General features: G+C 38.2%; 1 protein-coding gene across 1 annotated transcript in view; it reads left to right on the forward strand.

Moving 5' to 3' along the window:
* The window catches only part of CYP4Z1 (cytochrome P450 family 4 subfamily Z member 1), a 47941-nt gene extending 40301 nt beyond the window's left edge, over positions 1 to 7640 (forward strand). The window contains exons 10-12 of the mRNA XM_002750790.6: positions 4410 to 4474; positions 5815 to 5897; positions 7073 to 7640. Of these exons, the coding sequence (XP_002750836.5) occupies positions 4410 to 4474; positions 5815 to 5897; positions 7073 to 7241 (317 nt within the window). The 3' untranslated portion in view covers positions 7242 to 7640. The remainder of the gene's footprint in view (positions 1 to 4409; positions 4475 to 5814; positions 5898 to 7072) is intronic.
* Positions 7641 to 13365: the final 5725 nt, after the last annotated feature.

Below are 13365 nucleotides of genomic sequence, written 5' to 3' on the forward strand. Positions count from 1 at the left end.
TTAAAGAGAGCAGTGGTCCGAGCTGGAGTAGCAGGGTGGGTGGTTTGGTGGGAAGGACGGTTATGGGCGGGTCAGAGCAGGTGGCCAGGGGTGACCTAGGTCAAAAGGAAGGTGACCAGAGTAGGTGACTGGAGCAGGTGACCGGGATGAGTCAGGATGGAGGGGGCTGGGGAGAACAGATGTGAACAACTGGTTAGAACCAGTGGAGAAGGTTGTTTACTGGAACTACAAGGAAGTTAAACTTTAAAATGAAGAACAAATAACTGAACATAATGACATACTGATTCTTCAAAGAGAAATTTACAACTAATTGTATCCAATAATTACCACCAGACCCACCTCTTTCCCTCTATTATCCAGAAATCCTGATTACTTCTAAAAAGAAGAATGTTTATGATGTCTGCTTTCTCCCCACACCTCACAGCATGACATACATTTTCATCACTCTCCATCTGTTCCTGTGCCACGTCCCCACTCACTCCTGGCAAAAGACCTACTACATTATGTGTGCCCTTCTCTTCATTCACTGGCCCAACAATTGCCTACTAAATATCTGCTCTAGGCACTTTGCTTTGTTCTGAGCATACTATGATAAGCAAAATGTCCAAAAGGAAGCATGTCATCTACCGTCTACCCCTAAACCTGCTCCTTCTCCTAGATTGCTATATTAATGAATGGCACCACTGTCTTGAGCAATTTTAAGTGAGAAAACTAGAAGTCATCCTCACACCTCCATCATCTTCCTTACCCAGACAGTATCCAAGTCCTCGAATATCAGCTACTTCCTTCTCAACAACCTTGCTCTGATTATCTGTCAGAGTCCCCTAATTTTCATATTTCCATACTTAGCTATTAAAAACCAATCTACCACCCAAGAAAGCCACTTGGGTGATTCTATTGCCACTTGTCCCTCCTAAGATCCCACTTATACGCATACACTGAAGTACAAAAAGAAATAATCTCATAAAAGTGAAAAGAATGGAAGGAAGGTATTTAATCAACAAAAAGAGAGAGATTTTAATGAATTTAGGAAATTAAAAAATAGGATTGGGCTGTCAAATGAAACAAGAGGAGAAATGCCCAGTTTTAAAAGGCAGTGAGGGGGTGGCTGCAGAAAGACTTTCAGAGAGTAGTGGATGGCTCTACTTTTTAATCCCATGGAAAAGGTTTAGAAATTGTGGTCTTAATAAGCTTAGCAAGGCTGAGCTACTTTAGGAAAAGTGTATATTAATCACCTAAAAAAAAGTCAATCCTAAAAATCGTGTTTTATCTTTTAAAAGTTAACTTTTAATTTAGAGCCTAGTGTACAATTAGAGACTCTTTATTCTGGCAGAGAAAAAGAGATGTCCACTCTGCTGACAGATTGTGACCCGAATGATATACTGAGAGCTGGGAGAGCAGTCACTTTTTTCTGGACAATGCAGATCCCTTTTTGCTTCCCACTAATATTATTAAGAGATATTTTGAGCCTTGCTCGGAATTATCTAGATTTGTGGAACAAAGAAATTGGGTAGAAAGACAGATTTAGAGAGAGGAAGGGGACAGATCAGTTGGAGGCAGTCATTAATCTGCCTTTTTGAAGTTTTTTTTCCAGGGAATCTTCACTGACATTGAGTTAGAGTCATTGAGGTGTTTTCAGATTTTCTACACGAAAAAAAAAAGATGGAAAACCATCAAAAGTTATGAATTCTGTTTTCTTTTTGTCCTGAGGCTCCATGGTGATTTAAGAGCTCAATAAAATAGAAAATGCTCCAAATTATGTCTTTTTCTAATGTTACACAATGTACATGCTTTTTTATTATGATAAATATACTCATCAGGTGTCAGTTAGATTCTCTGGATTAATAAACCCCATGCCGGGAAAAAAAAACAAAAACAAATTCCTTCAATAGCCAATAACAGACCTATTCATGGCCTAGTATGTGCCGTGAATCTGATGGTCCAGTAAGCCTCAGTGGAGAAGGCATTGCCCAAAAAACTGAGTGTTCTATGAAATCCCCTAAACAATTTACAATCACTAAACAGAACAAAACACAATGGGTTTTCTCCTATATGCCACTCATGGGAGAGATCCATGGCAATCAACCAGACACTCTGACAGTAAGCCAGAGTAAGCAGAAACTCCTAAGAAAGACAATAACTGACTTAGGAAATCAAAACTATCTCATCTGAGGGCACTGGCATGTGTCTATTATCCCAGCTACTCAGGAGGCTAAGGCAGGAAGATCACCTGAGCCCAGGAGTTTGAGGCTGCAGCAAACTATAATCACACCGCTTCCCTCCAGGCTGGGCAACATAGTGAGACCCCATCTCAAAAAACTTTTTTTTCATTGACCATGATTTCAGACACACCCAAAGGAGCTAGTAACTGATGAGCCTGTGAACCATACTTCTTAGGTATTAGCAATTATTGAACTTCAATGGGCAGTCTGTTCTGATGATCTTGGTGAGACTTCCAGAAACTGTTCAAGAGAGAACAATGCTTCTGGAACCAAAAATTGAAAAGTGAAAGCATGTGTACTGCCAGGAAATACACCTGATCCAACTGTAGAGATTTGACTCTATGATTGAGGCTTGGGAGAGTTAAATAACATTGGGTTTTTGAAGCTCTAAACTTCAAAATCTCTGACCCATATTAAGAAAGCAAATTTCTTGAATATCCTTGATTAGCCAGTAACATGTGGATTAATCACTTAGGAAGAATGTGTTAACAGTGACCTGGCCACTTGTTTTTTGAAAGTGGTCTTTGCTTCATGGATGCAGCAGTGCTACATTGTCCCAGTTGCCATTCTAACCCAAAATGGGTCTTTACCTCAGTGAGTAAGCTAAGTGGTCATATCAGCATGGGTGAAGTCCAAAACTTAGATTTCATGATGTTGAAAACCACAATTCATCATGAACATAAGACAGCCATGAATGCAAATTTTAAAAAAGAACACACTTTCCTTTTTATGTACATCAGCAACATTCCTTAAAGGTGACTGTATGCTAGGCCACCATTTTTTTAAAGCTTAATTACCAAAAGAGAAACATTACAAAAAAGCGTTCTTTAAATTAAGACAATAAAAATGAAAATTAGCAAAAAAATTTTTCAGAAGGTTCATTCATATGGATTTTTTTATCCATTAAAAACTACTGGGTTAAAGCAAAAATACAAAATTAAATCATGACCACGAAAACTCTATATATCAGAATTAATGGCATGCCACTAAAGCAGCATTTAGAAGAAAAATTTAAACTTAGAAAGTTATTTAAGGAAATATCACATTGATAACAAACCTACTAAAAATTGCACAAAATATCTATAGATAAAGATCACTTATGTATATAAATATAAAAATTTTAAATAAAATATTAGTAAACATAATCCAGTGGTGCATCAAAATAAATATATTGGCTGGGCAGGTGGCACATGCCTGAAATCCAAACACTTTGTGAGGCCAAGGTGGGAGGATCACCTGAGCCTGGGCAACACAACAAGACCTCATCTCTGTAAAAAGATAAAATAAAATAAAATAGTATATCATAGCCAAATAAGTAGATCATATTTCAAAACTGCAAAGATTGTTCAATATTAGGAATACATTAATATAATTTATTATATGTACAGATTTCAAGAGATGCCCATATCATCTCCACCATGATCAATGGTTATTCCACATATTGATAAAATATTACTTCAGTGCCATATTGGCACTATATCCCATATGGTTCTATGGCTCCAAAGTATAATAAAATCTCCCAAGTGACTGTCTAGGAAAGGCAAAACAGAACAAAACAAAAGACAATACTCTCACTCTCTGCTTAAACTTCTCAGTGAACCATATTAGCTTCAACCTAAAAGCCTTAGCATGACCTCTTTGCCATTTTAAGGTACAAACCCAGCCGACCTCCCCAGGCTTATCTATGGACACTTTGCTCCCTGAATCCTGTTATTCAACCTCCCAGTCACCCAAATCTGTCATGCCTTCTCAAGTATTAAAGCTTGGCTTCATGCTTTTTTATCTGCCTTTAATTCCTTTCTGAATCTTCTTTTCTTTACCTGGTTTTCCCCTACTGATTTCATGATACTCAGCTCAGCAGGCCTTGCCTGAGCCTTTTCTCTTGTATATATCCAAAGGCTCTACACATGAGGTTCCCCTCAGAACTCCCCAAGCATGCTAGGCTTCCTTCTGACTTATTACTGTGTGTTGCAATTGCCTGTCTCTTGCAATGGACTGTGAGCTCCTTGAAGACTGGAATAGATCTCACTGATCTCCACAGCACCCATTTAAGTGTCATCATCAGATGCTTCTTAAACGGTTAAGGAAATTATGAATGTAGAATTATTTCTTGGTTATACAATCTGTGAATGGGTGTGAAAGAATCTTAGCTCATGCACTTATCTGCTTTTTCTTCTGTTTACTCAGGAATAACCTTGTTTATCAATATTTGGGCTCTTCACCACAACCCCTATTTCTGGGAAGACCCTGAGGTATGAATTGTCCCAACTGCACCCAGTGGCATCTAAGATGGCACCAAGAGGGAAGAGAAGCTCTTCACAATTGAGGGAGGAGTTAGGATAACCATCTGTCATTTAGAAAAGCAAACAGAACAAACCCTATGCTTTTTTTTTTTTTTTTTTTTTTGAGATGGAATTTCACTCTTGTTACCCAGGCTGGAGTGCAATGGCATGATCTCGGCTCACCACAACCTCCCCCTCCTGGGTTCAGGCAATTCTCCTGCCTCAGCCTCCTGAGTAGCTGGGATTTCAGGCACACGCCACCATGCCCAGCTAATTTTTTGTATTTTTAGTAGAGACGGGGTTTCACCACGTTGACCAGGATGGTCTCGATCTCTTGACCTCGTGATCCACCCGCCTCGGCCTCCCAAAGTGCTGGGATTACAGGCGTGAGCCACCGCGCCCAGCCCAACCCTATGCTTTTAAGAGAAAAATATGTTTGCAATATAATCACCAGTATTCCACGACAATGTCTTATCAACAGAAGCATATCATCCTGTTTTGGGAAGTAGAGAGGATGTGATGAGTCGATTGACACCGCACTGTTTAACCACCTTGCTCTCTGCTTTCATTCATGTCTGTAGTCAATCTAGTCACAGAGTTGTGAAGAGTGTTGCAAATCACTTGTTACTGGTCATAATTAAAGTACCAAGATTATAAACTCTTTGCTTTTCTTAAGATTTGAGCATATTTGAAGTTAATCCTCTAGGAATATTGCTCTCCTTCACACCCAGTGCTAACCTGAGAGCGAAAGGGAAAGAGGGCCTGGGAGAGAACAAGCACACTCCTGGGCTGCTGCAAACCAGTGCTCAGACCAACCCCGCAGTCCAGGAAATACTAATCAGCAACGTCTCACAGAGACGCTCGGGCAGAAGCTGAACAACTTTAGCTGTGAATTGCCACCGCTTTCTTCTTTGCCCAAGTCCTTGGTTCAGTCCATTTGGAAACCAAGACAAATAGAAAAGATAATAATTTGATTCTTTGCCCATTTATATGACAGAGGCGTGTGTTTACTGTGAAGGGAAAATAATGAGGTCAGTATTTGGTCAAGTCAGATTGTCCTGATGATTTGCTGCTGCTTCTTGCTATTGAGGCTTGTTTAATCTATCACGGGGTTATATAGTCTCTGCTTTCTCGGGATATATTTTCAGTGGTAGGCTTCTGAGGAATATCACACAGGACTGTAGTATCCAGATATTGTAAGTTCCTAAAGTTAGCTTTGGAATTCTATTAACAATATGCAAGGTTTCTTGTGTGGTTGGTGGGTGGGAGGGGTGGAGGGAGTAGGACTGGGATCTTCTCTCTCATTACAGGTCTTTAACCCCTTGAGATTCTCCAGGGAAAATTCTGAAAAAATACATCCCTATGCCTTCATACCATTCTCAGCTGGATCAAGGTAAAGACTCAAGCTGGTGAACTTGATGGAAATGTGTAACAGTGCTTACCTCACAAGGGCTCGTTCCCCTCGGGCCCTCAGTTAGCTGACACTGCAGTTGCTCCCCATCATTTTACCTGGCTTGTTTTCTCTTGTGACCGGTGCCTTCAGACAGTACCCTTTTCAGTCCCCGAAGGGACCAGTTAATGTTACAAAGAGCAACTCTGGTCCTTGGCATATGGGCATGGATTGATGAAGGCCATCCCCACAATAGGCCCAGAGACTACACTTTAACTTGCAATGAACAAATTGGGAATGCCACCTTGTTACAGGAACAAGGCAGCATTGGCAGCTCCCAGCTCTTGTTCCTACCGAGAGCAATGTTGTTCTAAAGTCCAACTTTCCCTTTGATAGAATATGAGAGACACCTATTTACCAAATGACAATACGATCCACTGAGTATGCCAGGTTATTGTTGTCATGACTAAGGCTTCAACTGCAAGACCTCTAAATAATAGCAAGAAGTAGCTTTTCTTTATCATGACATGAGGAAGGTTTTCTAGTTATATGGACCCTTCAGGATCAAATGTTGATAGAACTCACTACCACTTACTTGTAAGATGGGCCCAAAAATAATAGAACCAGAGTTTTCAGATCTTGACATTAGTGGACTTTATGATCAGGGCTTACTTAACTTAAAAACATTTGCTGGATTCTGCCACATTAGAATTGGTTTAAAACATGGATCTTGGCTGGATGTGGTGGTTCATGCCTGTAATCCCAGCACTTTGGGAGCCCAAGGTAGGCAGATTACTTGAGATCAGGAGTTTGAGACCAGCCTGGTCAACATGGTAAAACCCTGTCTCTACTAAAAATACAAAATATTAGCTGGGCATCATGGAGTGCACCTGACAAGTGCTCATTCCCTTCAGACACTCAGCTGACACTGCGTCTTTTAATCCCAGCTATTCCGGAGGCTGAGTCAGGAGAATCCCTTGAACCCAGGAGGCAGAGAGGCAAAGGTTGCAGTAAGCCGAGATAGCACCACTGAATTCCAGGATGGGCAACAGAAAAAAACAAAAAAACCATGAATCTTGTTTCCCTACAAAAATTGTTGTATATAAAAAGATTGGCTTATGTTCCTAATAACACATAAATTCATTAGATGTCATTTTCCTCTTTCTTGGTATCCCTAGGAACTGCATTGGGCAGCACTTTGCCATAATTGAGTGTAAAGTGGCTGTGGCATTGACTCTGCTCCGCTTCGAGCTGGCTTCAGACCACTCAAGGCCTCCCCAGCTTGTTCGTCGAGTTGTCCTCAAGTCCAACAATGGAGTCCATGTGTTTGTAAAAAAAGTTTGCTAATTTTATGTCCTTTCATGTAAGAATTAATGAGGCAATTTCCCTACCAAAAGAAGAATGAAAGGACAAATACAATACAAAATATATGCATATGGTTTTTTGACAAGTTATATAATTAAGGATACTTCTGAATGGTTTTAACATCCATTAACAGTAATTCCGATTTTCTTGCTGAATCATTTAGACAGCCTTTTAGTGAAACCCACAAAAATGCCTGAAAAAACTCAAGCTGACTTCCACTGCAAAGGAAAATTATTGGCTCATGTAACCAGTGGTAGGGTGGCTTTCAAGCATAGTTTGATCAAGGCTCAACTCAATATCTGCATTACTTTTATCTCTGCAAATATCTGCGTGATAGCTTTATTCTCAGTTATCTTTCCTCATAATAAAAAATATCTGCCACCTCTGAGTCCCATAGTCTCTCATTATACCCTGTAGGGAATGAATAAATTGATGACAGTGTATTAGAAAGCCTAGACACTTAAGAGGAATTCTGAATACAGAAAAGCCTCATATATGAATTCCATTTGGAATATTTAGAGGATATCATGCCTAGGAACTCTTGCTCGACATGGAGTAAGGTAGCTATGGAATGTTTTAGCAGAGAGAGGGCCCACATAGAGCAACATGATCCCCCATGCTGGTGTGTGCCATAATAGAGACACAGAAATTCCCATATATCTGCAGTGGGAAGCACAGAATTGTTAAGAGAGCCAAGAGTAATCATAAGAGAGCCAAGAGGAATCATTATTAATCCAGGAGTGAGTGGCTGGAATTAAACTATGCTAAAGTCCATGCATCTTTTGAGGTTGTGGGGTGGGGGGTTGAAGAGTGTGGTTAAGATACCAAATAACTTAGCCTTTATCAAACATGAAAAATAAGTTTTTCAAACATAGTCACTAAAGAGTAGAAATCAAATGCATAAATTTGAAATCTGTAGCGAAAAATACAGAATAAGAAAAAATGGAATACAAAGAGCCAAAAAAAGGCAATACATTCTCCCAAAAAGAATGCAAAAAAGAAGGGAAAAAAGAAGCATAGAAAAGGAAGCACAAAGTAAAATGGTAGAAACATGCGAATACATCAATAATCGATGAGTGTGGATAGAAGAACTCACAAGTTAGGATGAAGTGGTTATCAGATTGGACTTTTTTAATTCCAGACATTACTAAAACATAAGAATAAATTAGGCTGGGTGTGGTGGCTCACACCAGTTATCCCAGAACTTTGGAAGGCTAAGGTAGGTGGACCACCTGAGGTCAGGAGATCGAGACCAACCTGCCATAATGGCAAAACCCCGTCTCTACTAAAAATATAAAAATTAGCTGGGCATGATGGCAGACACCTGTAATCCCAGCTACTCAGGAGGCTGAGGCAGGAAAATTGCTTGAACCCAGGAGGCAGAGGTTGCAGTGAGCTGAGATTGTGCCATTGCACTCCAGCCTGGTGGACAGGACAAGACTCTATCTCAAAAAATAAAAATATAAAGACCATAAAATTATTGAAAGTAAAAAGCTGGTACGTATATGCCAGAAAAATACTAATGGAATCAGAGTAGCTATATTAGTATGAAACAAAATAGATGGAATAAAAACAAAACATTATCAGTGACAGTCATTACATGTGATTCACCCATAAACAGAATTAAAAACAAAAACCATATATCATCTCAATAGATGCAGAAAAAGCTTTTGATAAAATCTAACATCGCTTCATGATAAAAACTCTCAACAAACTAGACATTGAAGAAACATACCTCAAAATAAGAGCCATCGATGACAAACCCACAGCCAACATCATACTGAATGGGTAAAAGTAAGAAGCATTCCCCTTGAGAACTGAAACAAGACAAGGACACACACTCTCACCACTCCTATTCAATGTAGCACTGACAATCCTTGCCAGAACAACCAGGCAACAGAAAGAGATAAAAGGAATCAAAATAGAAAAAGAAGTCAGACTATCTCTCTTCATGGATGATGTGATTCTATACCTAAAAAACCCTAAAGACTCTGCCAAAATGCCCCTGGAACTGATAAATGATTTCAGTAAAGTTTTGGGATACCAAATCAATGTGCAAAAATCAGTAGCATTTCTATACACCAATACATCCAAGCTGAGAGCCAAATCAAGAACACAGTCCCTATACAATAGCCACAAAAATAATAAAATACCTAAGAATATATCTAACCAACTATGTGAAAGATCTCTACAAGGAGAACTATGAAACGCTGCTGAAAGAACCACTTACGTAACAATCAGAATGTCAAAGTCCCCTGGCCCTCAGAGAGTCCGGAGCCCCTCACCCCAACCCGTGCCCCTCACCCTCACTCCCGAGGTAGTTTTACAGGTATAAAAGGTCTTGACACCCTCCTTTGGGGGCCATGGGTTGGAGAGACAAGTCCTCCATGGCCACTGGCAATAAAGCCCCTGCAATTTGGCATTAAAAAAAAAGAAATCGGAGATAATACAAACAACTGGAAAAGTACTCCATGCTCATGAATTGGTAGAATCAAAATTGTTAAAATGACCATACTTTCCAAAGCAATTTACAGATTCAGTGCTATTCCTGTCAAGCCAGCAATGTCCTTTTTCACAGAAATAGGAAAAAAACTATTCTAAAATCCATATAGAACCACAGAAGAGTCTGAATAGTCAATGCATCCTAAGCAAAAAGAACAAAGCAAGAAGCATCACATCACCCACTTCAAACTATACTATAAGGCTACAGGAGCCAAAATACCATGGTACTGGTACAAAAATAGACACATACATCAATGGAGCAGAATAGAGAGCCCAGAAATAAAGCCATGCACCTACAACCTTCTGATCTTCAACAAGCTTGACAAAATAAGCAATGGGGAAAAGACTCCCTATCCATTAAATGGTGCTGGGATAACTGGCTATCCATATGCTGAAGAACGAAACTGGACCCCTACCTATCACCTTATACAAAAATTAACTCAAGATGGATTAAAGACTTAAATGTAAGACCTCAAATTATAAAAAATCTAGAAGAAAACCTAGGAATATAACCTCCGTATCAGCCCTGGCAAAGAATTTATAACTAAGTGCCCAAAAGAAATTGTGACAAAAACAAAAATTAATAAGTAGGACCTAAGCAAACTAAAGCGCTTCTACATAGCAAGAGAAACTATCAAGAGAATAAACAGGCAACCTCCAGAAGGGGGGAAAATATCTGCAAACTATGCATTTGACAGAGGTCTAATATCCAGAATCTATAAGGAGTTTAAACAAATCAACACACAAAAAACAAAAAGCTCCATGAAAAAGTGGGCATGTATGTCTTCTTTAGAAAAGAAGACAAAGACGTGGCCAACAAGCATATGGAAAAAAAAAAAAAGCTCAGTATCACTGATCATCAGATAATGCAAATCAAAACCACAGTAAGATACCATTTCACACCAGTCAGAATGGCTTTTGTTAAGAAGTCAAAAAATAACAGATGTTGGTGAGGCTGCAGAGAAAAAGGGACACATACACTGTTGGTAGGAATGTAAATTGGTTCAGCCACTGTGGAGAGCAGTTTGGAGATTTCTCAAAGGACTGAGAGTTGAACTACCATTCGACCCAGCATTCTTATTTCTAGGTATACACCCAAAGGAAAAAAAATTGTTCTACCAGTAGGACCCAAGCACCAATGTTCATCACCATGCTATTCACAATAGCAAAAGCATGGAATCAATGTTGATACCCATCAATGGTGGATTGGACAAAGAAAATGCAGTACATATACCCAGTGGAATACTGTGCAGCCATAAAAAGAACAAAATCGTGTCCTTTGCAGCAACATGGATGCCGCTGGAGGCCATTATTCTAGCTAACACATAAACAGAAAACCAAATACCACATGTTCTCATTTATAAGTGGGAGCTAAAGATTGGGTACACATGAAGATAAAAATGAGAAATAGACACTGGGGACTATTAGAGGGGATAGAGAGAGAAAGGGACAAAGGTTGAAAAACTACCTGTTGGCTACTATGCTCACTATCTGTCATCATACCCCAAACCTCAGCATCACACAATATACCCAGGTAACAAACATGCACTATACTACAAGGCTACAGTAGCCAAAGCAGCATGTACTGGTACAGAAATAGAGAGGTAGACCAATGGAACAGAACAGAGACACTGGAAATAAAGGCACACACCTACAACCTTCTTTCATTTGACACCAAATGAAAGTGAACCCACAGGAAGAAACAAAGACCATCAGATGCATACCTACACACATATAAACATATGTGTATGTATATATGCATATACATAGAATAACTTTTAAATCTTATTCCCTTAATTTCATTAAATAATATATGACTTTCAAAGAAAAAAACTATTATTGTGCTTATTATATATGTCTACATATTATATATAATACTTAATGTAAGTATTTAAACTTGAAATGGACAAGGGCTGGGAATGCCGCCTTGGTACAAAAAATACCTGGTACTTTTGAGTGGTACCAAAATAGACAGGTAGACAAATGGAACAAAATAGAGAGACCAAAAATAAAGACATACACCTACAACGTTTTTTCGTTTAACACCAAGTGAAAGTGGACCCACAGGAAGAAATGAGGACGTCAGATAAAATATATATGATATTACCAATAATTGTAAGGACATGAAAAAGAGGAAATGGAAATACACTGTTGTAAGGTTGCTATATTTTACCTGAAATAATTTAATACACACTTAAAGAAGGTGTGAAATCAGTTAAACTGCATATTGTAATCCCTAAAGCAGCCACTAAGAAGTAATGCAAAAAAAGAGAACTAATTAATCAGTTGACAAACTAAAATGAAATACTGAAGAATACTTGATCAACACAAATGAAGGCATGAAAGGAGAAATAAGGAAATAAATGGTCACAAGAAGAGACGAATAGAAAAAAATAGCAAAACAGCAGACCTGAATTCAACCACATCAATAATTACGTCAACGATTACTAGACTAACCACTCTAATCAAAGAAAGAGATTGATGACTGGATCTTTTAAAAAGCAGGGACTGACTGCCTATGTGTTTGAAGAGATGAACTTCAAATAGAAAGACACAAATAGCTTTAAAATATAAGCAATAGAGAAAATATATACTATGCAAACAGTAAGCAAAAGAAATATGGAGTAGCTACACCATTATCAGACAAAATTAACTACTGATGAAGAATATTATCAGAGACAAGGAGGAACATTTCATGATAACAGAGGATCAATATATTGGGAAAATATAAGATTTGTGCACTTCATAACAGAGCTTCAAATTACACACGGCAAAAACTTTCAGAAATAAGGAAATAAATACACAAATTCAAAATCATAGATGGAGAATATCTCTTAGAAATTGGTATACAATTAACAAAACTAACAAAATATAGTAAGAATACTGAATATCTGAATAACGCTATTACTCACCTTAGCCTAATGATGTTTATAGAACATTAGACACAACTGTAGAATACACATTCTTTTCAAATGTACATGGAACATTGATCAAAATATGCTGATCTTTTAAAATACAAATTTCAAAGGGTTGAAATTTTTAACTGTTATCTGACAAGTCCAGAAACAAAAAGCAACAAAAATAAGATATCTGGAAAAGCTTAACATATTTGAAAATTTTTAAAACTCGCTTTTAAACAACATGGGTCAAAGAAGAAAGCATTAGGAGAAATACCTAATGTAGATGATGGAGTGATGGATGCAGCAAACCCCCGTGGTATGTGTATACCTATGTAAAAAGCCTGCACATTCTGCACATGTACCCAGAACTTAAAGTATAATTTTTAAAAGCAGCAAAAATGTTTTAAAAATTTAAAGTAGAAAATATTTTGAACAGAATAAAAATGAAAACACAAAGCATGAAAAATTGCAAGAGGCACCTAAAGCAATGCTTTAAAGTCTTAACGCTTGTACAGAAAACAGAAGAAAGGTCTAAAATCAAAGATCCAAGCTGTCATCTTAGAAAATTAGAAGGGGAAAGGAGGACAATTAAACCCAAAGCCAATATAACGAAAGAACTAATAAAGACATCAGCAGAAATCAGTGAAATTGGTGATAAACAATGGCAAAAAAAACAATGAAACCAAAAACTATTTATTTGAAAA

Source organism: Callithrix jacchus, chromosome 7 (genome assembly GCF_049354715.1).
Source record: "Callithrix jacchus isolate 240 chromosome 7, calJac240_pri, whole genome shotgun sequence".
NCBI lineage: Eukaryota > Metazoa > Chordata > Mammalia > Primates > Cebidae > Callithrix > Callithrix jacchus.